Genomic DNA, 26,844 nt, shown 5'->3' on the forward strand with positions numbered 1-26,844 from the left:
GGCAGTGGCTGAAGCCGTGCAGGCAGGGTGGGGCTGGGCAACACTGTCGCTTGGCCTTGCATGGGCTTCGGCCACTAGGGCGGCTGCTGCCAGCTCTCCTGCCTCCCGCTTCAGCTGCCCCAGTGCTTCGGGACAGGCCTTTGGCCTCTGGGCCCTGCGGCAGCCGGGCGGCCTCTCACAAAGTCGTGTTCCGCACAGGCCGAAAAAATGCAGAGCCTGACTGAAAGTCTTGTGGAGCTCCTGGAGGAAAATGACAGCGACATGATCAGGATGAGCATTCTTCTACTCAGATATTTGCTCCTGGATAATGGCGCCCCAATAGCCACCCCCATCGCCCTGCAGCTGGCTGAGGCGCTCCTGCCACTCTTTGACAGCGTAAGGCTCTGTGCCCACAGCCACGGCCACTGCCTGCTGCCCGGACACTTGGTGCCCTGTGCAGATGCACGCCTGTGCCCTGGAGGGCCTGAAGCAGCTGATGCTCAGGTCTTTTGCCCTTTCCTTTCATCCAGGATGATATCCAGGTGCAGCTGAGCTCCATGGCTGTCTTTCAAGAGATGCTGGACTTATTAACAGAAGAGGGAAGAAAGGCCCTCAAGTCCCACGTGCGCCAGAGCCTGCTCCCTCTCTACTTCCACTGCCATGATGAGAATCAGATTGTTGCTGAGGTGAGCACTTGTGGCCAGCTGCTGTCCCCCTGGCAGGGGCTTGGGCTGCCTCCTGCCCCGGCACCTTGCAGGCTGCAGCCTCCTTCAGCCTGTGCCCTGGACTGTGGGGCCATCTGTGCGTCTCTGTTGCTCTCCAGGCCTCCCGGGAAACGCTGCATTCCTCAGCCAGATTCCTGAAGAGGACGGATATCCAACAAATGCTAGACGTGGATCAGAGCATTGGCGAGTGCCTGGTAAGAGCAGCCGAGAACTCCCAGCCTCAGCACGGCCAAGGTCCCTGAGGGCGGCGCTCAGTGTGGGGGAGTGGCAGCTGTGCCCGCTGCTGCACCCAGAGGTGGCGCGGGCTCTTCTCCCGCAGGCTCCCGCAGGCCCGAGTCGGGTGCCCTGGGAGTCCGGGCCCGGCGGGGCTGCGGCGCGGCACCGCAGCTCCCCGGGCAGCAGCCGGCCCTCTGCCCCCTGCCCTCGGGAGCCCTTGGCCAGAGGCTGTTGGCGGCGCCTCAGGGCTGTGCGGCCAGGGGAGGCCGGCGCTGGGCGCAGGCAGCGCCCCGCCCAGGGGCTGAGCCCGCGCCAACCCTTCCCCTCCTGCCGCTCTCTGCAGCTGGCACAGGACAGGAGCCGAGCGGCCGAGCAGCTGCGCCAGGCCCTGCGCTACCTGCAGAGCCCACAGGAGTCCCTGCGAGAGGCGGCCGTCAGGTTCATGGGTGAGTCCCGAGCCCGGGCTCCCTCCCCGGCCCGCCGCAGCTCGGCCCCGGCCCCGCCTGCTGCCCCGGCAGCGCCAGCCGGGCCCGGTGCCGTGGAGCCCCGCCTGGCCTGGGCATTGCTGCTGCCGCCCTCTGGCAGCCGTGCCCTGGGGCGGCAGCGTGCGGCAAGGGCCGGGCTGAGCCCTGCCGGGCCAGCAGCCCGTGTGGCCGCAGCGCCGGCAGCGCCGCTGGCAGGGAGCTGTGCCGCTGGGGCCGTGACAGGCTCTGTGTTCACAGGCATGGCCGGGCGGCACCTGAGGGGGCAGCAGCAAGAGCTGCAGCTGATCTGCAGTGGTGAGTGTGTGAGGGCAGCCGGCTGACCGCGGGGGCTGCAGGGGGCAGCTGCAAGCCCTGCCCCGGCTGCGGAGGGCTCTGCTCCCGTCGACAGGGCACACAGAGATTTCAGGGCCACGTGTGGCATTCGTGGCCAGCACCTTGTCCCTTCTCCCTGCGGGCCATGGCAAGAGCCGGCCGGGATAGCGCCGGCAGGGGCTCTCCTCGGCTCCCTGCACATGCGGGATCCGACCTTGCCTCTTTTCCACTCTCTTGCAGCCCTTGAAGAAATGGCACGTGACAGCAGTCCTGCAATCAGAGATGCTGCCGTTGAATTTTGTTTAGTTCTCCGGGCCGTACAGAGAGCTCCCTACTCCCCATGGCGTAAGCTGCGAGATCGATTCCGCAGTGCATGGAGGAAACGGCCTCGTCTGTGCAGCACTGCCGTGCTGTTCTGCTGGAGCTCCACAGAGAGATGATCTGAAAGACTCTGTCTGCTGGGGCCATTTAAGCCAGCAGGGATTTTCTGTTTCTTCTTCAAGATTTTTCTGTTTGTATTTTCGTTTTTGTTGAGTATAGAATATTGTAGAATAGAATAGAATAGAACAGAATATCTTACAATACACAGAGTCCCAGCATCTTTCTTTTCCTGCACGGGGTCTGTAGGGCACAGGGGGAGAGGGGGAAAAGGGTGCTTGTGCTCAGCCAGCTGTCCAGGAGTGCAGTGTTGCAGGGAAAATGGCCAGAAGCCCCTTGGCCTTTGATGGTTCTGCTGAAGCCTTTGTGCTGCCGACAGAGCGGCTGGGCAGGGGCCGGAGCTGCGGGGATCCCTGCCAGAGCGGTGCCTGGCAATGGCCACAAGCCCTGTGCCGGGGAGGAAGGGCCATCTGTGTCCTCCTGCCCATGTGCTGCTGGCTGTGTTGCTGAGGGCTCCCAGGTGCCTCTGGATGGGGCTCCTCTGGAGCTGCTGTGGGGCTGCGGCGCTGCTGCCGGCAAGCTTGGGGAGACCCTGAGGGGCTGAGGCACTGCTAAGCCCTGAGCAACGGGCTGGCAGAGGCCAGAAGCCATAAGCCCCCTGGCAGCCGCCTTGATCCCGACAGCCGGCTGCTCTGGCGCTTCCAGGTCGGTGGCCGGGTTGGAGGGACCCCCTGGAATCAGGCGTGGAACCCTGGTCCTGGCCTTTCAGGGCCGTGAGGCCAGCTGTTGTGGGGCTGGGCATGTGCCCTCCCTGGGCTCCAGACTGGAGGCCCCCGCCCCTCAGGCTTAGGCATTGATCTCCACCGTCTGATATCCAAGTCTTGTTCCTGTTGCTGTGGGGGAGGCCGAGCTCTGTGGCTTTAGGCCCCATTGAGCCAGAAGAGCAGCAACTTTGAGCCCACAGGGGCCACAGAAAGGCCCTCCTGGACCACGGGCATTCCTGTCCTTCCCAAGGCAGGGACACATGAGCGTGCAGCGGGCACCTGCAGGGTGCCACGCTGGCTTTGCACTGGGCCACCTCCCTGTGCTGTGCACGGCTGGCTCTTTGCTTTGCTGCTCTCGGCCTTGTGTCGTCGTACTCCTTTGGCTGCCTGCAGCCAGGGGCAGCCCTATCAGGAGGGTGAAAGGCCCCGTCTCCAACATCTCAAGGGGGAAATGGAGCTCTCCTAGCCCTCAGCCTATGCTGTAAGCAGAGCAGAGCCTTTTCCCCAGCCCCGTTGGCTTTCTGCCTGCTTCTGGCCCCTGGCCACCATGACCCACTGCACTCGCTCTGAGTCACCTGCAGCATGCCTGGTGCCTCTTCATTTGCTGACCCTGGGATGGGAGGCTCACTGAGGGAAAGGTGGCTGTCCCAATGCTGAGGGCACACGTGGCTCACTGAGCAGACTTGAGGCTTCCCCAGCGGCTTGCAGGTGCCTTATGTGCCCAAAATTTGGGGATGGAGGCCCAAAATAAGCCCTTCCTCAGCCCCATAACCCCCCAAAATCCAAAACCCACCAACCCCATAACCCCCCAAAATCTGATACCCACCAACCCCATAACCCCCCAAAATCTGATACCCACCAACCCCATAACCCCCCAAATTTCCCTTTTCCCCCCCAGACACAAACTGGACCCCACGAATACAGAGCTGGTGGAGACCCCAGCCCCAAAACCCCCCAAAATCCGATAACCCCTGACCCCATAATATCTTCCCCAGCCCCATAACCCCCCAAAATCCAACACCCCCGACCCCATAACCCGCCAAATTTCCCTTTTCCCCCCCAGACACAAACTGGACCCCGTGAACACGGAGCTGGTGGAGACCCCAGCCCCATAACCCCCCAAAATCCACTAACCCCCAACCCCATAACCCCAATTTCTCCCCCCAGACACCAACTGGACCCCCGCCAACACGGAGCTGGTGGAGCGCTGCGGGCTCACGGTGCGCGGTTTGCCCACCGGGGAGAAGCTGCTGTTCCGCGTGGTCGGCGTCAACATCGCGGGCTGCAGCCCCCCGGCCACCATGGCCCAGCCCGTCACCATCCGCGAGATCGTCGGTGCGTCCGGGGGCGCCCCGGAATCGGGGAGAGCACCCCGAAATTTGGGGGGGAGGAGGAGATTGGGGGGAGAAAGAAATTGGGGGGGAAGTCCCGAAATTAGGGGGGAAATCCCGAAATTAGGGGGGGGATCCATAAAGGAAAGAGGGGACTCTGAAATTAGGGGGGAACCGAAATCAGGGGGGCGCCCCGGAATCGGGGAGAGCACCCCGAAATTTGGGGTGGAGGCAGAGATTGGGGGGAGAAAGAAACTGGGGGGGAAATCCTGAAATTAGGCGGGGAAAATCCCAAAATCAGGGGGGATCCATAAGGGAACTTAGAGGGAGCCATAAAGGAAAGGGGGAACCCCGAAATTAGGGGGGAACCGAAGTCAGGGGGGCGCCCCGGAATCGGAGGGAGCACCCCGAAATTTGGGGGGAAGGCGGGAATTGGGGGGAGAAAGAAACTGGGGGGGAAGTCCTGAAATTAAGGGGGGGATCCATAAAGGAAAGACGGGACCCCAAAATTAGGAGGGAACCGAAATCAGGGGGGCACCCCGAAATCGGGGGGGAGCACCCCGAAATTTGGGGAGGTTGAAATTGGTGGGGAAATCATGAAATTGGGGGGGAATTCTGAAATAATGGGGGGAAAATCTCAAAATCAGGGGGGATCCATAAGGGAATTTAGAGGGAGCCATAAAGGAAAGGGGGCACCCCGAAATTAGGGGGGAACCGAAGTCAGGGGGGCACCCCGGAATCGGGGGGGGGAGCCAGGAATTGGGGGGGAGGCTGAAATTGGGGGGAAGTCGCGAAATTAGGGGGGAAAATCTCAAAATTGAGGGGGGATCCATAAAGGAAAGGGGAGACCCCGAAATCAGGAGGGACCCCAAAATCAGGGGGGAATCCTTAAGGCAACGGGGGATCCCTAAAGGAAAAGGGGGGGACCCCGAAATCGGGGGGGGAATCCCGAAATCAGGGGGGATCCATAAAGGAAAGGGGGGTGTCCCGAAATCGGGGGGGGGGCTGAAATTTGGGGGCACCCCGAAATTTGGGGGGACCCCCCCGAAATTTGGGGGGTAGGCAGGAATTGAGGAGACCCTGAAATTGGGGGGGAAAATCCCAAAATCGGGGGGGAAATCCCGAAATTAGGGGGGATTCATAAGGGAAATTAGGGGGATCCAAAAAAGGGGGATCTATAAGGAAAAGAGGGGACCCCGAAATTTAGGGGGAGCACCCCGAAATCGGGGGGAGGAGGCAGGGATTGGGGGGAATCAGGAAATTGGGGGGGGGGCCCGAAATTAGGTGGGGACCCCAAAATCAGGGGGGAATCCTTAAGGCAAAGGGGGATCCATAAAGGAAAGGGGGGACCCCGAAATTTGGGGGGAGCCCAAAAACAGAAGTGGGGGAACCCAAAATTGGGGAGGGACCCCAAAAATTGGGAGTGACCCTAAGATTGGGGAGAAAGGCTAAATATGAGGAGGGACCCTAAAAATGGTGAAGGACCCCAAAAATGGGGAAGGACCCCAAAAACGGAGCTGAAACTTAGGGGAGAAGAACCTGAAGGAATTAGGGGGGGAATTGATGGGTAAGCAGGGACCCCAAAATCGGGGAGGACCCCAAAATTTGGGGGTTCTGCCCCATAAATCCCCCCCTAAACATTGTCCAACCCCCCCCAGAGCGCCCCAAAATCCGGCTGCCCCGGCACCTGCGGCAGACGTACGTGAGGAAGGTGGGGGAGCAGGTGAACCTGGTGATCCCCTTCCAGGTGAGAGGGGCACCCCAAAACCTGGGGAATCTGGCCTGGGCAGTTATTGGGGTCACTCGGCCCCATAGGGATTTATTGGGGTCACTCAGCCCTATGGATTTATTGGGGTCACTCTGCCCCATAGGGATTTATTGGGGTCACTCAGCCCTATGGATTTATTGGGGTCACTCAGCCCCAGGGAGTTATTGGGGTCACTCAGCCCCATAGGGACAACTCAGCCCTATGGATTTATTGGGGTCACTCTGCCCCATGGATTTATTGGGGTCACTCGGCCCCATGGATTTATGGGGATAACTCAACCCCATAGGGACACCTCAGCCCCACAACCCCGCTGCCCCCTAGGGACAACTCAGCCCCACGGCCCCACAGATCCCATAGGGACAACTGAGCCCCACAGATCCCATAGGGACACCTCAACCTCAAACTTCCATAGGGACATCTCAACCTGAAAATCCCAAAACCCCACAGCCCCATAGCGACACCACAACCCCACAACCCCACAGATCCCATAGGGACAACTCTGCCCCACAGATCCATAGTGACACCACAACCCCACAGCCCCACAGCCCCATAGGGACACCTGAACCCCACAGTCCCATAGGGACACCTCAACCCCACAGATCCATAGGGACACCTCAACCCCACAGCCCCATAGGGACAACTCAGCCCCACAGATCCCATAGGGATAATCGAACCCCACAGCCCCACAGATCCCATAAGAATAACTCAGCCCTACAAATCCATAGGGGTAACTGAACCCCACAGCCCCATAGGGACACCTCAACCCCATAACCCCATAGGGACACCTCAACCCCACAGCCCCACAGCCCCATAGGAACAACTCAACCTCACAGCCCCATAGGGACACCTCAACCCCATAACCCCATAGGGACACCTCAACCTCACAGCCCCATAGGGACATCTCAACCCCATAACCCCATAGGGACAACTCAGCCCCACAGCCCCATAGGAACAACTCAACCTCACAGCCCCATAGGGACACCTCAACCCCACAGATCCCATAGGGATAACTCAACCCCACAGCCCCATGGGGACACCTGAACCCCATAACCCCATAGGGACACCTCCACCCCACAGCCCCACACCCCCATAGGGACACCACAACCCCACAGCCCCATAGGAACAACTCAACCTCACAGCCCCATAGGGACACCTCAACCCCACAGATCCCATAGGGATAACTCAACCCCACAGCCCCATGGGGACACCTGAACCCCATAACCCCATAGGGACACCTCCACCCCACAGCCCCACACCCCCATAGGGACACCACAACCCCACAGCCCCATAGGGACACTTCAACCCCACAGGCCCATAGATCCCACAGGGACACCTCAACCCCATTACGCCATTGGGATAACCGAACCCCACAGCCCCACAGATCCCATAAGGATAACTCAGCCCTACAGATCCATAGGGATAACTGAACCCTATAACCCCATAGGGACACCTCAACCCCACAGATCCATAGGGACACCTCAACCCCACAGCCCCACAGCCCCATAGGGACACCTCAACCTCACAGCTCCATAGGGACACTTCAACCCCACAGACCCATAGATCCCACAGGGACACCTCAACCCCAAACCCCCACAGCCCCATAGATCCCATAGGGACAATTGAGCCCTACAGGGATAACTCAACCCCATAACCCCATAGGGACACCTCAACCCCAAAACCCCACAACCCCACAGACCCCATAGCGACACCTGAACCCCACCCCCCACCCCCATAGATCTAACCAAGCCCCGCCCCCCGGCAGGGTAAGCCCCGCCCCCAGGTGACGTGGACGAAGGAGGGCGGGCCCCTGGGCGAGGACGTGCACGTGCGCACATCGGACCGGACACGGTGTTCTTCATCCGCGCCGCCGCCAGGGGGCACTCGGGGCGCTACGGGCTCAGCGTGCGCATCGAGGGCATGGAGGACACGGCCGAGATGCGCCTGCGCATCGTCGGTAACTGGGAGCACTGGGAGCGACTGGGATCACTGGGATTGGGAACTGGGAGCGACTGGGAACACTGGGATTGGGAACTGGGAGGGATGGGAGTGACTGGGAGAACTGGGAGTGATGGGATTGGGAACTGGGAGCGCTGGGCTCAGCGTGTGCATCGAGGGCATGGAGGACACGGCCGAGATGCGCCTGCGCATCGTCGGTAACTGGGAGCACTGGGAGCGACTGGGATCACTGGGATTGGGAACTGGGAGTGATGACAGTGACTGGGAGTGACTGGGAGTGACTGGGATTGGGAACTGGGAGTGATGACAGTGACTGGGAGTGACTGGGAGTGATGGGATTGGGAACTGGGAGTGATGGGAGTGACTGGGATTGGGAACTGAGGGCACTGGGAGCGACTGGGAGGGACTGGGATCACTGGGTTTGGGAACTGGGAGTGACTGGAAACTGGGAACTGGGAGCACTGGGAGTGATGGGAGTGACTGGGAGGACTGGGAGCACCAGGATGAGCGTTGGCATCGAGGGCATGGAGGACACGGCTGAGATGCGCCTGCGCATCGTCGGTAACTGGGAGCACTGGGAACACTGGGTTTGGGAACTGGGAACACTGGGAGTGACTGGGAGTGACTGGGAGTGACTGGAAACTGGGAACTGGGAGCACTGGGAGTGATGGGAGTGACTGGGAGTGACTGGGAACACGAGGATGAGCGTTGGCATCGAGGGCATGGAGGACACGGCAGAGATGCGCCTGCGCATCGTCGGTAACTGGGAGCACTGGGAGCGACTGGGAGTGATGGGATTGGGAACTGGGAGTGATGGGAGTGACTGGGATTGGGAACTGGGAGCGCTGGGAGCACTGGGAGTGACTGGGAGTGATGGGATTGGGAACTGGGAGCACTGGGAACACTGGCATTGGGAACTGGGAGTGACTGGGATCACTGGGATTGGGAACTGGGAGCACTGGGAATGGTGGGAGAGGCAATGGGGGACATGGGAGAACCAGAGATGGGCACTGGGATTGGGAACTGGGAGCACTGGGATGTTTCAGAATGGGTTTGGGGCGGTTTTTGAGGGATTTTGGGGGGATTTGGGGGATTTTTGGGACATTTTGGAGATTTTTGGGTGCCGTTTTCTGGGAAGGTTTCAGGGCAGTTTTAAGGGGGATTTTTGGGGTGGGATTTGGGGGATTTGGGGGATTTTGGGGCAGTTCTTAGGTGTTTTTGAGATATTTTGGGTGCTATTTCCCAAAGAGGTTTCAGGGCGATTTTGGGGTATTTTTAGGGTACTTTTTGGGGTGTTTTTGAGGTATTTTGGGTGCTATTTCCCAAAGAGGTTTCAGGGCAGTTTTGGGGTATTTTTGGGGTGGTTTTGGGGGTATTTTGTGAGATTATTTTGGGGTGTTTTGAGGTATTTTGGCTGCTATTTCCCAAAGAGGTTTCAGGGCAAGTTTTGGGGTGGTTTTGGGGGTATTTTGTGGGATTTTTGGGTTGTTTTCAGGATATTTTGTGAGATTATTTTGGGGTGTTTTTGAGGTATTTTGGGTGCTATTTCCCAAAGAGGTTTCAGGCCAAGTTTTGGGGTATGTTTGGGGGTATTTCGTGGGATTTTTTGGGATGTTTTTGGGATATTTTGTGAGATTATTTTGGGGTGTTTTTGAGGTATTTTGGGTGCTATTTCCCAAGGAGGTTTCAGAGCAGTTTTGGGGTATTTTTGGGGTGGTTTTGGGGGTATTTTGTGAGATTATTTTGGGGTGTTTTGAGGTATTTTGGGTGCTATTTCCCAAGGAGGTTTCAGGGCGATTTTGGGGTATTTTGGGGGTATTTTTATGGTACTTTTTGGGGTGTTTTTGAGGTATTTTGGGTGCTATTTCCCAAGGAGGTTCCAGGGCAGTTTCGGGGTGGTTTTGGGGGTATTTTTGGGGTGTTTCTGGGCTATTTTTGGGGTGTTTCTGGGCTATTTTTGGGGTGTCCCTGATCCGATCCCCCCTCTCCAGAGAAGCCAGGCCCCCCCAAGAACGTGCAGGTGAAGGAGGTTTGGGGGTTCAACGCCCTGGTGGAGTGGGAGCCCCCCGAGGACGACGGCAACGCCGAGATCACCGGGTACACCATCATGAAGGCCGACAAGAGAACCATGGTGAGGGGGCAGCGCCCCGAAATCTGCCCAGAGGAACCCCAAAATACTCAGTGGAACCCTAAAATATTCAGTGAAACCCCAAAATATTCAGTGGAACCCTAAAGTTCTCAGTGGAACCCCAAAATATTCAGTGGAACCCCAAAATACTCAGTGGAACCCCAAAATATTCAGTGGAACCCCAAAATAGTCAGTGGAATCCCAAAATACTCAGTGGAACCCTAAAGTTCTCAGTGGAACCCCAAAATATTCAGTGGAACCCCAAAATTCCCAATGGAAATCTCAAATAGTCAATGGAAATCCCAGAATTCTCAATGGAACCCCAAAATACTCAATGGAACCCTAAAATATTCAGTGAAACCCCAAAATACTCAGTGGAACCCCAAAATATTCGGTGAAACCCCAAAATACTCAATGGAACCCCAAAATTTCCAATGGAAATCTCAAATAGTCAATGGAAATCCCAAAATTCTCAATGGAACCCCCAAATCCTAAAAGGAACCTCCAAATTCTCAATAGAACCCCAAATTCTCAAAGGACACCCCCAAATTCTCAATGGAACTCCAAAATCACCCCAAAGGAACCCCAAAATACTCAATGGAACCCCCAAATCCTGAACTGAACCCCCGAATTCTCAATGGAACCCTCAAATACTTAATGGAACCCCGAAATACTAAATGGAATTCTAAAATACTTAGTGGAACCCCAAATTATCAATGGAAATCCCAAAATTCTCAATGGAACCCCAAAATACTCAATGGAACTCCAAAATACTCAGTGGAACCCAAAAATTCTGAACCGAACCCCCAAATTCTCAATAGAATCCCAAATTCTCAATGGAAATCCCAAAATACTCAATAGAACCCCCAAAATACTCAATGGAACCCAAAAATACTCAATGGAAATCGCAAATTCTCAATGAAACCCCAAAATCACCCCAAAGGAACCCAATAATATACAATGGAACCCCCAAATCCTGAACTGAACCCCCAAATTCTCAATGGAACCCCCAAATACTAAAAGGAATCCTAAAATATTCAGTGGAACCCCAAAACACTCAATGGAAATCCTAAAATACTCAATGGAACCCCAAATTCTCAGTGGAACCCCCAAATATATTTAATGGAACCCTGAAATCACCCCGAAGGAACCCCAAAATTCTCAATGGAAGCCCCAGATCTTCAACTGAACCTCCAAATCCTCGGCTGAATCCCCAGATCCTCAACTGAGCCCCCAAAACCCATCAGCTCCCTAAAATCTCCCCCAAATTTCCTGAAACCCCCCTAAAGACCCTCTCAACTCCCCAAAATCTCCCCTAAAACCCCCCAAAAACACCTCAAATCCCCCCAAACCCCCACAAAGCCCCCTCACAATCTCCCAAAACCACCTCAGCTCCCAAAAATCTCCCCCAAACCTCCCCAAAACCACCTCAAACCCCCCAAAACAACCTCAAACGCCCCCAAACCCTCTGACGACCCCCCAAAACCCCCTCAAATACCCCCAAACCACCTCAAACCTTCCCAATTCCTTTCCGTCTCCCCCAAAACCGCCTCAACACCCCCCAAAAACCCCTCAGCTCCTCAAAATCTCCCCCAAAACCCCCTCAAATCCCCCCAAAACCAACTCAAAACCACCCAAAACCCCCTCAGCTCCCCACCAAACCCCCTCAAATCTCCCCAAAACCCTCTCAGGACTGCCCAAAACCGCCTCAAACCACCCCAAAACCGACTCAAACCTTCCAGAAACCGCCTCAAATCCCCCCCTCAAAACCCCCTCAAAACCCCCTCAAACCCCCCAAAACCCCTCAGCCCCCCAAAATCTCCCCCAAAACCCCCTCAAATTCCCCCAAAACCAACTCAAAACCCCCCCAAAACCCCCTCAGATCCCCCCAAAATCACCTCAAATCCCCCCAAAACCACCTCAGATCCCCCCAAACCCCCTCAAATCCCCCCCTCAAAACCCCCTCAAACCCCCCAAAACCCCTCAGCCCCCCAAATCTCCCCCAAAGCCCCCTCAAATCCCCCCAAAACCAACTCAAAACCACTCCAAAACCCCTCAGCTCCCCAAAATCTCCCCCAAAACCACCTCCCGACCCCCCGAAACCCGCCAGGAGTGGTTCACGGTGTACGAGCACAACCGGCCCCTGCGCTGCACGGCCTCGGAGCTGGTGATGGGCAACGAGTACCTGTTCAAGGTGTTCAGCGAGAACCTGTGCGGGCTGAGCGAGAAACCGGGGCTGTCCTGCAACACGGCCGTCATCCCCAAAGCGGGTACCCCCAAATTCGGGGCGTTTGGGGGGGGTTTGAGATGGTTTTGGGGGGATTTGGGGGGTTTGAGGTGTTTTTGGGGAGGTTTGGGGCAAATTTGGGGAGGTTTCTGTGAGTTCAGGAAGATCCCTGTGGTCCCCAAAGCCACTCAAAGCATCCCCAAAGCGGGTACCCCAAATTTTGGGGGACATTTGGGGGGTCTTGAGGGGTTTTGAGGTGTTTTTGGGGGGCTTTGATTTGGTTTTGGGGGGATTTGAGGTGGTTTTGGGGGGTTTGATTTGGTTTTGGGGGGGTTTGAGGTGGTTTTGGGGGGTATCTGTGCGGGCTGAGCGAGAAACCCGGACTGTCCTGCAACACGGCCGTCATCCCCAAAGCGGGTACCCCCAAATTCGGGGGGTTTGGGAGGGGTTTTTGAGATGGTTTTGGGGGGATTTGGGGGTGTTTGAGGTGTGTTGGGGGGGTTTGAAGTGGGTTTGGGGGGATTTGAGTGTGGGATCTCAGGATTTGAGTCCTGGCATGCCGGGCCCCCGAGACCACCCTTGGGGGGCTCGGGAGTCCTGGAATGTTGCCAGAAGTGTCTGGTGGCAGGACTTTGACCCTACATGGGAGACGACACCTTTATGAAGATAAGAGGGCCTCACCGGGGTGAAGGGTGGAAAGATTAGCTAATTAGAGGGTGAGAAACAGGGTTTAGGATTTATGTACAGGGGGGTTTAGAGGAGTAAGATGGAGGAATTGGGGTGTGTCCTGCCCTCCTTCTTCTTCCTCCTCTCCTCCATCTTCTTTGGCCACGGTGGCACCTTTGGATTGGTTATTACTAAGAGTACACCGAGTTATAACAATAGATGGTATTGGGGAAAAATGATAAATATTGTATACGTAGCAAGGGGTATAAAGATACGTGGCGGTCCGTGGGACGGCACAGTGTGCCCATGGCTGACTGCTGAGCGGATCTCTGTTCGGCTGAAAGAACATCTTTTAGATAAACAATTAATAAACATAAAACCAGAAAGAAGAACTGAAGCCTCTTCTCGTCCTTCGATACGCGGGCTGCCCCAAGGCCACCCCGGGCCTTCCAGGCCCCTCAAACAGCCGAGATAAACCGGACATTTGAGGTGGATTTGGGGGGATTTGAGGTGGATTTGGGGGGATTTGAGGTGGATTTGGGGAGGTTTGGGGCAAATTTGGGGAGGTTTCTGTGAGTTCAGGAAGATCCCTTTGATCCCCAAACCCACTCAAAGCATCCCCAAAGCGGGTACCCCAAATTTTAAGGGGTTTTGGGGGAGTTTGAGGTGGTTTTGAGGTGGTTTGAGGTGTTTTTGGGGTGATTTGAGGTGGTTTTGGGGTACATTTGAAGGAATTTGGTTCCGTTTTTGTGGGTTCAGAATGATACCTTTGGTCCCCAAAACCACTCAAAGCATCCCCAAAACACCAACCTCAAATTTTGAGGGGTTTTGGGGCAGTTTAAGGTGGATTTGGGGCAGTTTAAGGTGGATTTGGGGTGATTTTGGGGAGGTTTGAGGTGATTTTGGGGATGTTTGAGGTGGTTTTGGGGTGGTTTGAGGTGGTTTTGGGGCAGATCTGAAGGGATTTTGGTTCAGTTTTTGTGAGTTCAGGAAGATCCCTGTGAACCCCAAACCCACCCAAAACCCAAACCCCAAATTTTGCCATTAATTGCGTCTTAATTGTGATTTTTAATTAATTAAGAATTATTAATTTAGAGTGTTTAACAGGGAATATTAAAATTGTAGAGCATTTTTAGGGCCTCGCCCACACTTTGTGCCCTCACCTTGATTAAACCCCCCCTTATTCCAACCTGGGGGTGGGACCCCAACCCTTGATCACCCCCAGATGTTTTAGGGGTGCCCCTAACCCAAAAGTATCCCCAAAACACAAAACTCAAATTTTGAGGGGTTTTGGGGCAGTTTAAGGTGGATTTGGGGTGATTTGAGGTGATTTTGGGGATGTTTGAGGTGGTTTTGGGGTGGTTTGAGGTGGTTTTGGGGCAGATCTGAAGGGATTTTGGTTCAGTTTTTGTGAGTTCAGGAAGATCCCTGTGAACCCCAAACCCACCCAAAACCCAAACCCCAAATTTTGCCATTAATTGCGTCTTAATTGTGATTTTTAATTAATTAAGAATTATTAATTTAGAGTGTTTAACAGGGAATATTAAAATTGTAGAGCATTTTTAGGGCCTCGCCCACACTTTGTGCCCTCACCTTGATTAAACCCCCCCTTATTCCAACCTGGGGGTGGGACCCCAACCCTTGATCACCCCCAGATGTTTTAGGGGTGCCCCTAACCCAAAAGTATCCCCAAAACACAAAACTCAAATTTTGAGGGGTTTTGGGGCAGTTTAAGGTGGATTTGGGGTGATTTGAGGTGGTTTTGGGGTACATCTGGGGGGATTTTGGTTCAGTTTTTGTGGGTTCAGGAAGATCCCTGTGATCCCCAAAACCCAACCCCCAAATTTTGCCAATAACTGATCTCTTAATTGAGATTTTCTAATTAATTAAGAATTATTAATTTAGAGTGTTCAACAGGGAATATTAAAATTGTAAAGCATTTTTAGGGGCTCACCCACACTTTGTGCCCTGACCTTGATAAAACCCCCCCTTATTCCAACTTGGGGGTGGGACCCCAACCCTTGATCACCCCCAGATGTTTTCGGGGTGCCCCTAACCCGCTGTGGCCCCCCCAGAGCTGCGGCTGAAGCCCCCCCAGTACCAGGATGTTTTGCGGAGAAAAGAAGAAACCTCACAACTTGTAAAAGTTGTAAAGCCCGGTATGCTTTATTACGACGCGCGCCGGACGCAAGACTCCCCAAAAGGGCATGCGTGCCCCTGGAGACTCCGAGTCCCCTTTTTATCCCCCCTTCCAAATGCATATGCATACAGTTTCAAATTAAGTTCATACATATTCATTCCACATGACATTTAGCACTAATTCTTCTTTATCGAAGGAATTCCTAGGTCGGGGGCAGATTGACCTCGTGGTTTTTCTGTTTTTCTTTCTCTGTCTCCTTGCTGTCTCTGGAACGCGGCCTCTCCTTCAGCTTTAGCTCCACAGACCCTTCACCTCTCCTAGACACTTTACCTAGTTCAGGATGGATATTCTGTCTCATTCCCCCCTTTCCTAGGAAATAAGTAAATTCTTTTACTTAAGGAAAATTTCCACGACAATAAGTGTCTTTTAGCGCTTTACCATGTACATTTGACAAAGAGGTTAGTACAGCTATTCGTTGTAGCATTCTCCAGTTCCAAATTAACAATGTAATAGATAATCCTAAGCTTATCCCAACTAATATTAGTAAAACTAGAATAGGGTGGCACAACTTATCAAAGGTTCCATTTGCAGTTGGTGATCACCCAAAGATCACATCTCACCAGTGATTATCCGTATTTTATTCTTTGTAGAACTCTGGTTATTTCTTTTGTACCATGTTGGACAGTAATTAAGGTTTTCTTTCCACTTTCTCGGATTTCTTTCAAGACTTCTAATAGGTCTTGGTGCTTAATTAATTGTTTTACCAATGTAAGGTTCACCCCGATAGGGGTAGGTGGTAGTCTGTGATACATTGTGTAATTGGCTGTAATCAGCTGGTGGGATGTTACTGGTACTAAATACGAAAAATCACACTCAATAATCTTAACAAAATTACAAACACAATGATTAGAATGGTTTCTACTAGACAGAATAACATCATTGCTATCAATTTGTACAGCAGCACAAGCAGTTCTCAAACATACACCCTTTTCCAGTATATACGAGCACAGTTTTCTGGTCAGTGACTGGATGAATTTCAAAGTGGCAAATACTCTGTTCAGTGTCCAAACACATTCTGGGCATTTAGCAGTATTGCTTTCACAAATGAATCCCATTTGTTCTCTAGTAATGCAGGATTCTAAGTTTACTACCTGCCACTTTTCATTCATCTTTTTGTGCCCACACTCTATGTTCTGAAGGATAGAGTGTTGTTTCTTCATGGTTTAATCTTAGGGCAATGATGGGATGGATAACATAAACAGTGGCATTACATATGGTAAGCACAAAGGCAGTGGCCACATTAGAAATAGGATCATAGGTGAAATTCACCATAATCTACCAGGATTAAAACTTCCTTTCAAAATCAATTGCATTATCCCATTCAATTTTCTGAATTTCAGCTGGAAAATTACCTTCACCCCTTTCCTATATGATCAGAGCTGCTGTTGTTTGTATCCATAACTGTGCTTGTATACAACTGAAAGCTAAAGACACATTATCTTGAACTATACTAAGTGCTTCTACTATCAACTTGTGGTCTTGGTCCCCGGCCTGTTCATTCTTCTTTACTTTGGCAGTACTTTTGAAATCTGTCACTGGCTAGTTCCTAATGCCAGTAGAGATTACTATAAAGGCTGCTTCAATTTTGTTAGGCTACCTGCTGCAGCAGCCAGTTTATTCATCAGTATTTCTGAATCAATTCTATTTAAAACTCCTAATCTTGTCCCTAATATGCCAGTTAGATGTTTGTTATGGGGAACAGGAACTGCTTTCTGTCCATGATCATCCCTCCCTGCCAGAGGGATGTGCTGGGCTCCTACTACAAATTCAGACACACTTCACAAGTGTATCTGACAGAGGTTTAGGTCATACTTGAGACAGATGTTTGTTCTGAAATGTAGAGACTTCAGGGAATCTAACCTCTCTCTCTCCCTCCAAAGCACCTGATTTCCCAGATGTGTGGCAAGCAGGAATGTCTCTCCTGGTCACCCACCTTGCCCTTAGCTAAGATCAAGCTGTGGACTGTGTTCAGGGCAGAAGATAATGGAGAGGAAATCTTGAGAGAAGAGCCTAAATTCATTGCAGTGCCTCAGAAGAAACTGGGATCAGGTTTCTGCTATTTGAAACACTCAGCACAAAAGTGATGCTCAAAATCTTACAGCTTGCTGCTGAGCTCTGAGGGGGTCTCTCTCTCTACTTCTTTTAAGCAGAATCCAACTGCTTCAGACTGGGACAATCACTGATCGAAATCTCAGTAGGAAAAGGGATAGCTATAAATAAGGAAAATCACCTTCCTTGCTTGGGTTAGTTTACCACCTGCAGTTCAGCACCCTTTACCAGCCATTGCCTGGGGGTTCAGCCAACCAGCTTGGAAAATGACTTAAGGAAACTGATTTCTTGGTGTTCCTGGTTCTAGGCACCAGGAGAGCTGGCTCCTTCCTTTCTTGTTCTGCTCCTGAGATATGCCTGTTTTTGTGACAATGTTTCCAGCCCTCAAAGGAAGTTTTTAGGAAGGAGGAGCAGGCTGGTTGGATTTTTTAGATGTTAATTTGCATTATCAACTCCACACGTTTGAGAGACCATTCTGGATTGAATAATAGCTGTTGTTCAGTCACATTCTTTACTACGTTAGGTTCAAGTTTGGAGTTTGGGTAGAGTCTGAACTAGTATGGGGTGTATAAGGCCCCACTGTGGTAAAAAGTGCAGTGTCCACTTTGAATTCAAATGAAAGTCTGATAATAACTTGAGCTCAAAGGCAGGTCACTTCTACAGGCTGTATCAGGGTGAAATTACACCAACAGTGTGATTCACTTAAGTTATCACAGACTCCCTGGTGTTCATACACACCAGGGGAGGTTCAGACACTAATTACATCTGGTCTCTCATAAGCCATCCTATTGATGACTAAGCAATTTACTTTGATTTCTTCTCTTCAGATTCCTTGAAGTGTTCACAGCTCCTGTTCTTGCTATTCTTACTCCTCACATACTTGATTCTCATGGATTACTACAGTAGATATGTTTAACATAAACCTTCTTTATCTCAGAAGGTTTTCCTATGGATCCAGTATACTGGTTAAATGCCAGGGACCAAGGCCATTCAGCATTGCTTTGGGTAGAGGTACTCTCTAGTTCTAAAACTTCAGTTATAATTCCATACAAAACAATTCTGTACACTAAAGTATGAGCTACTCCTGACCGCAATATACTCATTTTGCCCAAATAAGTTTTAGTCTCAGTTCATTGTCTCCTGGTGTCACTCCTGAAGGGGCTTCTGGGCCTTCTTCACCCGAGAGTGATGGATCCAGGCATTCTGCTCCTTGAATTTGATTGCAGTGAAGGTGGTGAGAGGTACTTGCAGTGGTCTCTCCCACTGTGGTTCCGAAGTCTTCTCTGTAAGAGACTTAACATATACATCAACCCCAGGCTATCTAACTCCCTGCTCCGAGTTCCAGCCACAAGTTTCTCAATTACTCTGAGCTGTTTGCTTAATGCCACCATGTAAGTGGACATTCTGGACATTCTCCTTGTATTCTATGGTCTTCTATAAGGCATTCCAAAAGGATTCAGCATTCCTTTAGCTCAAACGGTTTAGTTTGAATTTGCAATAGTGCTAGTGGAAGAGCTTCTTGCCCCAGTCTTATGATTTGCTGCTTAATCAAATGATTCATTCTCTCCCCCTGGCTGCTTGATTGGGGGCAGTATGGGGTGTGAAGTTCTTAATCTATGCCCAGATGGCTACTAATCTGTTGCACTATTTTGGAAATGAAAGGTGATTCTTTATCTGAGGATATTGTGGCTGGAACTCTGAAGCGTGGTATTATTTCTTGTAAAAATGATCTGGTCACCTCTTGAGCTTTGACAGTTCTGGTGGGGAATGTTTCTGGCCACCCTGAAAATGTATCTATTAATACCAGTAAATACTGATACCCCCCTTTCCTTGGGAGTTCTGAAAAGTTGATTTGCCACTGCTGTACAGGCCCATGGCCTCTCCCAGTCTGACCGAGTTTTGGCCTGGGGGTATTTTGAGGTTAGTCTGGAGGCAAGGATCACATTATCAGCTCACCTGAGTGATAGTGGCATATAGATTCCTGACAATGATACAACAGTCCTTTCAATCAGATGTGTGTTCTAGAAAGCCTGTGGGAATTACTACTTCAAAGTCAACACTTCATTCCAGTGCACTCTGTATCACTCGCAGCCTTGGTCATTTTGAGAAAGAAGCCACACTCTATAAAAGGCTTTAAGTAGTTAGGCCCTAATGTGTTTTCTAGTGCCCTTCCTTCACTAGTAACCACGAAAATGGGAAGGGATTACTAGCTCTCTTTCAATGGTAGCCCACCCCTTGCAGTTGTACGTCTCTTTTGATTAGTATTATTGTATTATGGCTTACCTTCGAGGAAAATCTGTACCTCACCCTTTGCTGCTTTCTTTGCCTCTCCATCCGCCAGCTCATTTCTTTCCTCCAATTTTAAGCTCACTCTCTGGTGTGCCTTAATATGCTTTTTCAGGTAGCCGAACTGCTTCCAGCAGCTGGATTGTCTCTTCTTTCCCTGTGAGGTCAGCAGTCCCCTCTCCTTCCAGATGGCTCCATGTGCATGCACAACTCTGAATGCCTTTTGCTGTTTCTAAGGCATGGGTCCATGCATTTATCTCAGCATCCTGTGCAGAGGTACCTGTTGGTAAGCGTCCAGACTCTATTACCTCTCTGCAGGTAGTCACTGTGAATTTTGCAATGTCGCTTTCTTGTCAGTGAACCAGGTCTCTGCATCGTTCGGAGGAGTGTCCTTTAGATCTGGGCGGCTGGAGTAGGTAGCTTCAGTGGTCTCTAGGCAATCGTGGTGTACTGCTTCTCCTTGATTCCACTGAGAAAAGAAGCTGGGTTGACAATATTAGTCACCACTATCTCTCCATCATCTTGCTCTACCATGATGGCCTGGTATTTCAGAAACTTCTCTGGTGAAAAGCCAGTGGCCACCCTTTACTTCCAGTACTGCAGACACTGTGTGGGACACTAGCACAGTCATTTTTGTCCCAGGGTAAACTTGTGTGCCTCTTCAATGTTCAGCACAACTGCTGCTACAGCTCTGAGGCAACCTGGCCATCCTTTGGCTGTTGCATCTAGTTGCTTAGAGAGGTAAGCAACTGCCCTCCGGTATGGACCCAAGTCTTGAGCCAATATTCCCAGAGCAATTCCTTGCATGGAAAAATAGAAAGAATGCTTTACTTACATCTGGAAGTTTCAAAGCTGGAGCCGACATGAGGGGACTCTCTAGCTGGCGAAAGGCCCGTGTGGTGTCTCTTGTCCACTGGAGATCTCAGTTCCCATTGGCAATAAGAGCATAGAGGGGTCTGGAGATTACCTTCTGTTTCACTACCTGTGCCTTTTTCTTTGAGACTCTGCGTCCTTGGAGTCCTAGGAAATTCAAAAGGCTTACCGTCCAGGCTTCTCTCGCTTCCCTCGTCTGAGTGGTTGCTAGAAGATCATCTATGTACTGCAACAGCCTCCTTTCCTCTTGTGGAGCTTCCTGGGACTCTGGGTCTTTGCAAGCTGTTCTCCACTCGGAGTGGAGAATTTTGAAGCCTCCAGGCACATGGACTATGTGAGCTTGTGTTTGAATGCAAAAATGTTCTGGCTGGCTTCGTGGATAGGGAGGCAAAAGAAGGCATCTCTTAGGCCTAAAACAGTGAACCAGGTTAGCTCAGGTGTTAAACAAGGTTAGTAAGGTCTATGGATTTGCTACCACAGGGTACAAATTCTGTGTTATCTTATTGATAGCCCTTAATCTAGTACTACCAGTTATTGGACTGATTCCTTCCTTACCTTCCTTTTGAGGGTACTACTCAGTTCTCACTGGTTGTGTTCTTTCATTAAGCTTGATGGGGGAGCATCCCATGGGGGAGCATCTTTCACTCTCCCTGGTGCAGCAGAGGCCCATACCCTTGAAAACACTTATTTACTTATTCTAATATCTCCTTACTAATGTCTTTCTTAATTTCAGTGTCTGTTAATATTAAGCCTAACATCTTTATATTATTTGCCTCCAGAGTAACCTTTCTCACTTGAGAATGTTTAGCAAATTGAGCGAATTGTACAAAAGCTTTTAAGTACACATAGTACACATGTTACTTTAAAGGTTTGCAAAAGTATGCCTTCTCAGACTGGCCAGTTGTTCATTCCCCACACTACAACATAAACATTCTCCACAGGTACTAAAGCTTTATTTAAAACTGATTACATGACCCTTGTGCTGACAAAAATTCTTCCCTTTTGGGAAGGTTACCTTTACCCCTCCTCCCTTACCTTGGGACGAAGCCTTTACAAATCATATGTACTCATTTTGCGAACTGTGATTGCTTCGCATTTCAGCGTGATAATCCTTGCCTGATTTCATATGTTGCTATCTTATGCTGCTTTCTCTTTGCCTTGTTTTCCTTTTCAAGGGCCAAGACCAGAGAGCGGTCTGATCTCACAGTCTCTTTGTCATTCTGGGTGATTTCTTAAAACAAAAGACATTTCAGCATACAAAAACTATCCCATTTATCTTCCTATTATAAAACAGTAGTAACAGCAATGAAGCACTATAAATCTTTTTATTTTCTGAGCTGCTCTTACTGGCAACCTCCTCCCAGCGAGCCCCTCTCAAAAGGGGCTAATTTAGGAACCTGTTTGCTCTGGTCAGTTCTCATTATTTATTTCTTCTTGCCCTATCTCGCTTCCATTTGAACCTTTTTACAGACCTTCACAGTAGTTTCTCAGTTTTCCTCCTATACACACAGCTCCAGGTGGCAGGTATCAGATGTGATTCCCACACACAAGCTCTAAGACCTTAGGTTCTGAATCCGCTTGACCAGAAACCTTTAATTTACACTCGGGGCGTGTACCCTGACACTTATTGGAACAGCAAAACAGCAATACCAGTGTTTCTCATAAACACTGCACTGCAATAATACCTGCACATCCAGCTTTTGCCCACAGGCCATTCCCGTGTTCCCTGGGGAGACAGGGCAGCCAGAGCTGTCCCTGTGCCCAGGGCGCAGCCACTGTCACCTCACACAGCGTGCCAGCCTCTTGATGTACCAAAGGCTCCCCAAAATTGCTCACAAAGGCAGGCTATTCTGTTTGTTACAGAGAACTTTAAATCCCTACAGCAGATTGTTTCCAGTAAAGACTTACTGCAGTACCAACCCAAGTCTCATAAATCTCATAAGTCTCATTAACTAATTCATCTCATTCACCTCTTCTATATAAACTCTGTTTTACAAAATATCAGTCTTTTCTAGTTCTCTTCTTGCACAATCTAATTAAGCACTGGGTTTACTTACACTTGTTTTGCTGCTTTGCAAAAAGGCTGTGCTAGTCACAGCTGAAACTCTGATATGCCCACAGACACACACACTCACTCCCCCCCCCTCCCCCTTATCTCAAATTCACTAGAGCCAAGGCTTGAATTACTATGAGGGGGAGAATTCTTGGAATTCCTTTAACTCGCTTTATCGAAGTTAAACATAAATCACTGTACTATATGTTCTCCTATGTAAAATGCTACTCTTGTTGCAACAAAATCTTAAAATCTCCACAAACACCACTATACAATCTGAGAATCAAATTACCACAATGCAGCGGAAGAAAATCACCACACAAAATCACTGGGAAAGGGCATATCTCTCAAAGTGCTCACTTTTCTCAACACAACACAGCACACCATAATTCGGCATTTACTCAAATCAATTTTTCCTGGACACAATCAAAATAACAGCACTCAGTCTAGAGATCAAGTCCAAACATCCAAGGCAAAGGAACTCTCTGAGCTCATACTCACGGTTAAAATGTACCAAATCTACACAAATCACTACATTCAAACACGATAAATACCATCACTGACATTCCTCCACTCGCTTCTCCGCAGGGCACTTCTCTCCCTGCCCCCACAGCCTGCTGCAGCCGGCGCCTCTGGCCTCACTCGGCTGCTTCAAACACAGGGAGTACTGACCCCCCCGCACTGTAGGGCACTGTAGATTTACTCTCTTTTATATACCATGCACTTATCACCTGCACGATCACAAACACAGTGCACTGGCCACACACATTAACCATACAGCAACACAGTGTCCGGACATCACACACACGAACAAAACACACACAGGCTCACCAGTTCTGCTCTATCAGAACTATGAATTCCCAATACACACATACACGGGTTCACCCGGCTTACCCCCAAAGCCGCTAGCGGTCTGCTCAATCAGAATGATGAGCTCCGTCTCTAATACAGCTGCTCTATCAGCTGAACCCATGAACCCAGACGTCTCTGGGTGATTTACTCCCTCTCTCTCCTTCCTCCCCCCCTGGGGCCCCATAGTAAATACTGTATTCTCCTCCGCAGGCCAGCGGGTTGTTGTCTGTCCTCGCAGGTGGCAAGTTGAGACAAGCGGAGTCCCACCAGGAAAAAATCCTGGGGCGCGCCATGGAGGTCCATCTATCCCCCCTGCCCCCGCGGGGACAGAGAACTTCTGGCTGGCTCGCCAAAATGTTTTGCGGAGAAAAGAAGAAACCTCACAACTTGTAAAAGTTGTAAAGCCCGGTATGCTTTATTACGACGCGCGCCGGACGCAAGACTCCCCAAAAGGGCATGCGTACCCCTGAAGATTTCAGACCTCTTTTTATCCCCCTTCCAAATGCATATGCATACAGTTTCACAATAAGTTCATACATATTCATCTTGCATGACACTTAGCACTAATTCTTCTTTATCGGAGGAATTCCTAGGTCGGGGGCAGATTGACCTCATGGTTTTTCTGTTTTTCTTTCTCTGTCTGCTTGCCGTCTCTGGAACGCGGCCTCTCCTTCAGCTTTAGCTCCACAGACCCTTCACCTCTCCCAGACACTTCACCTAGTTCAGGATGGATCCTTACTCTGTCTCACCGACTGTATTAGAAGGGACTAGGGGTATATATCAATTGGGCACTGCTGATATATATCTATAAACAGGAAAAGATAACTAAACAGGACAAAACAATTAAAACAATTATCCCTTCATGGCAGAGCTTGCAGGGAGCTGGGCTCAGAGAGGCTGGCCCAGAAACCATCAGTGTCCATCTTAGCCTGGCTGAGCGTGCAGGGGAAGGACTCAGGCCAGGCCTTGTGGGCAGGGCCAGCGCCTGTGCAAGGCATTGGAAACAGGCAAGTGCCCCAGAGAGGAGGCTGCTCTGTGCCCTTGGGGGCATGGACAGAGCAGGGAGGGGGCCCAGGACATTTGTCAGCGCCAGCCTCTGTGCCCAGGCCTTGGCAGCCCTGGCTGCTGAGCCCAGCTTTGGCCTGGGCTGAGTTTGGATGTGGCTCAGCTCCATCCTCCTGCAGGGCTCAGGGCCTGTTCCCGGCCATGGCCAGGCCTGGCTGCCTCTCTGCTGGCCCAGAGGCCGGCAGACCCTGGGGCAGGGCTGTCTGTGCTGCCCCACAGGTGCCATGGGCTCTGCAGGAGCTGGCAGAGGCTGCCCAGCAGGGAGGCCATGGGGCACAGAGCCCCAAGGCTGCTGTGGGCACCACGGCACAGGGGCCGTTCCCAGCCGCAATGCTCCTGGCCTGGGCTGGGCCTGCACAGGGCCTGGCCACCATGGCTGGGCCAGCACAGGGCCACAAAGGGGCCATGCAGCTGCTGCCGGGACTGACAGCAAGGCCAGGCACACACAAGCAATTGCTGAGCATGGCCTGCACTGGCCAGGCCTGACTTTGTCAAAGGAAGAGCTCAGCTGCCATTGGGGGCTGCAGCAACAGTCCAGAGCCCAAAGAGCCTCCATGGCTGTGCTGGAGACCAAGGCTGCGGGAGAGAAATGCAGGGCTGCTGTGGGATGGGGAGGGCATTGAATTCTAGCTCACACCTCAGCTCTCTGATGATCCTGGCACCATGCTGGGCCCTGTTTCAGACTGGAGCAGAGCAGATGTTGATGGGACAGGAGTCCTGTGGGGCTGTCAGGGACCTGCAGCTTGCAAGGTGTTCTGCTCTCTCTCAGGTGCTCTCTGAGAGATCCAATCCCAACTGGGCACCTCAGGGCACAAGTGGCACTGCCTGTTCATGGGCACACAACTGATGCCTATTTGGAAAGGGACACAGGATCTAATACCTGTTATTTTCATAATATACAAGCAAATCTTTATTATCTGGGTCACTTGAGTACTTTTGAGAAATGGTGAAGTTTTCTCACCAGGAATGGGAATTTCCTGGATCTACTGGATTCTCCTACTGATGGCAGAAGAAATATTAATCTTCCCCTCTTCCTTTGCCACCAGCTTTCAGTCTAATATTTCATTACCCACTTCCTTCAGGTGTTTCCAGCTCTACTGTTTAAATGGCCATGTCTAAGGACATATCTTCATTTAGAGCAGGTGGATGTATGTACTTCCTGCTGCTCCCAGATTTCTTCCTCTAGGCCCCTCTGGTCATTCAAGTGCCTCTCAACTGGTTTCATGCTTTGAGCTGCAGAATTTGCCCAATCTTTCTTAAGTTCAAATAAATATATGATTAATGATCACCTCAACTGGGTTCATATTTATCACAAAATTGCTTTTTCTTTTTGTCCTTATCTAAAATTGTTCCTGTACAGAAATTCCTTGGGGATGGGGGATATGTCAGATGCTGCTGGGACATCCCAGAGACCTGATGGAAGAGCTATGATAGTTATTAAATTGTTCAAATGTTTGACTTGCGTTTGTTTGCAAGAAACCTTTCTGTGCCTCTGAGTGTCACCAGTCCCTGAGCCCAAAGGACACAAACCTGCCCAGTTGTGGTTCCCACTGCAGGAGCTGCACTTGGATCTTGGCTCTGCACAGGAGAGCTCTTCATCCCCTTTCTCTCTTTTCCTCCCTCTGGGCATGGAGGGAGCTCCTGACTTCAGCCTGTGACTCGTGTGTGCAAAGAGCAAATCTGGGCAGAATTGGGGCAGGGAGGGTTTAGGGGGACCTTGGGAGATCTGTGCGGGTCACAGAAGGTGTTTCCCATTGCTCTGAGACTGTCTGCTGTGCAAAGTGGATTCAATATCCTGCAGAGGAATGACTTTTGCATTTGATGGAGCTGTGCCTTCCCTTGGCTTTGTTGGCTGACAAGAATTGAACATCCCTCTGTGTCTTGGGCAGCTCCTTCTCCAAGGAAAGCAGGTGGGAGTTGGAGCCAAGGAGCTGAAAGCTGCAGGTGCAGCCTGGGCTGGAGGGAGCTCAGATTTGCACAAGGCTGCTCTGAGTGCCAGGGCTTGGATAGGGTAAATGGTGGGGTGGTGGTAGGGACAGAGTCTGATTGATTGTCAGCCATAAGGGGTCTTGATTTTCATGTCTATTCAAACTGCATGAAGTGGTACTTGGATTCAGTGTCAACTAGAATTTGCACATATCAATTTATGAACAGATAAAAAAACCTCAACAGGACCTAAAAAAGTCTACTCTGTCTTTTTACAGAGAATCTATTCACTTTGAATACACTACTGAAATATGTCTAATTAACCACAAAAGATTTGAAAATTAAAATCAAATTATTCCCAGAGGCTTGCCTGGTTAAGGTGTTCTGAAAGTTAATGAGCCCTGGGACACTGAATTCCTGCACTGAAGAGCTGAAGTCTGAACAAGCCTCTGGAGCAGGAAAATTCAGCAGCAGCCTCCAAGGTGCTGAGGATGTCAGCAGCCCCCACTGAGGCCGTCCCTGCCCAGAGACTGTGGGGAAATGGGCAGACAAGGAGAGCGTCCCTGGGGCTGGGGCAGCACAACTCAGAGGCTCCAGGGGCTCCA

The 26,844-nt window shown here is 51.1% G+C and overlaps 1 protein-coding gene across 1 annotated transcript in view; it reads left to right on the forward strand.

Moving 5' to 3' along the window:
• LOC141726451 (myosin-binding protein C, fast-type-like) overlaps positions 1 to 26,844 on the forward strand; it is a 61,950-nt gene that overhangs the window by 18,238 nt on the left and 16,868 nt on the right. The window contains exons 2-8 of the mRNA XM_074531354.1: positions 4,027 to 4,194; positions 5,849 to 5,937; positions 6,469 to 6,475; positions 7,727 to 7,912; positions 9,906 to 10,045; positions 12,153 to 12,312; positions 15,011 to 15,094. Of these exons, the coding sequence (XP_074387455.1) occupies positions 4,027 to 4,194; positions 5,849 to 5,937; positions 6,469 to 6,475; positions 7,727 to 7,912; positions 9,906 to 10,045; positions 12,153 to 12,312; positions 15,011 to 15,094 (834 nt within the window). The remainder of the gene's footprint in view (positions 1 to 4,026; positions 4,195 to 5,848; positions 5,938 to 6,468; positions 6,476 to 7,726; positions 7,913 to 9,905; positions 10,046 to 12,152; positions 12,313 to 15,010; positions 15,095 to 26,844) is intronic.

This window comes from Zonotrichia albicollis, chromosome 35 (assembly GCF_047830755.1).
Source record: "Zonotrichia albicollis isolate bZonAlb1 chromosome 35, bZonAlb1.hap1, whole genome shotgun sequence".
Classification (NCBI taxonomy): domain Eukaryota; kingdom Metazoa; phylum Chordata; class Aves; order Passeriformes; family Passerellidae; genus Zonotrichia; species Zonotrichia albicollis.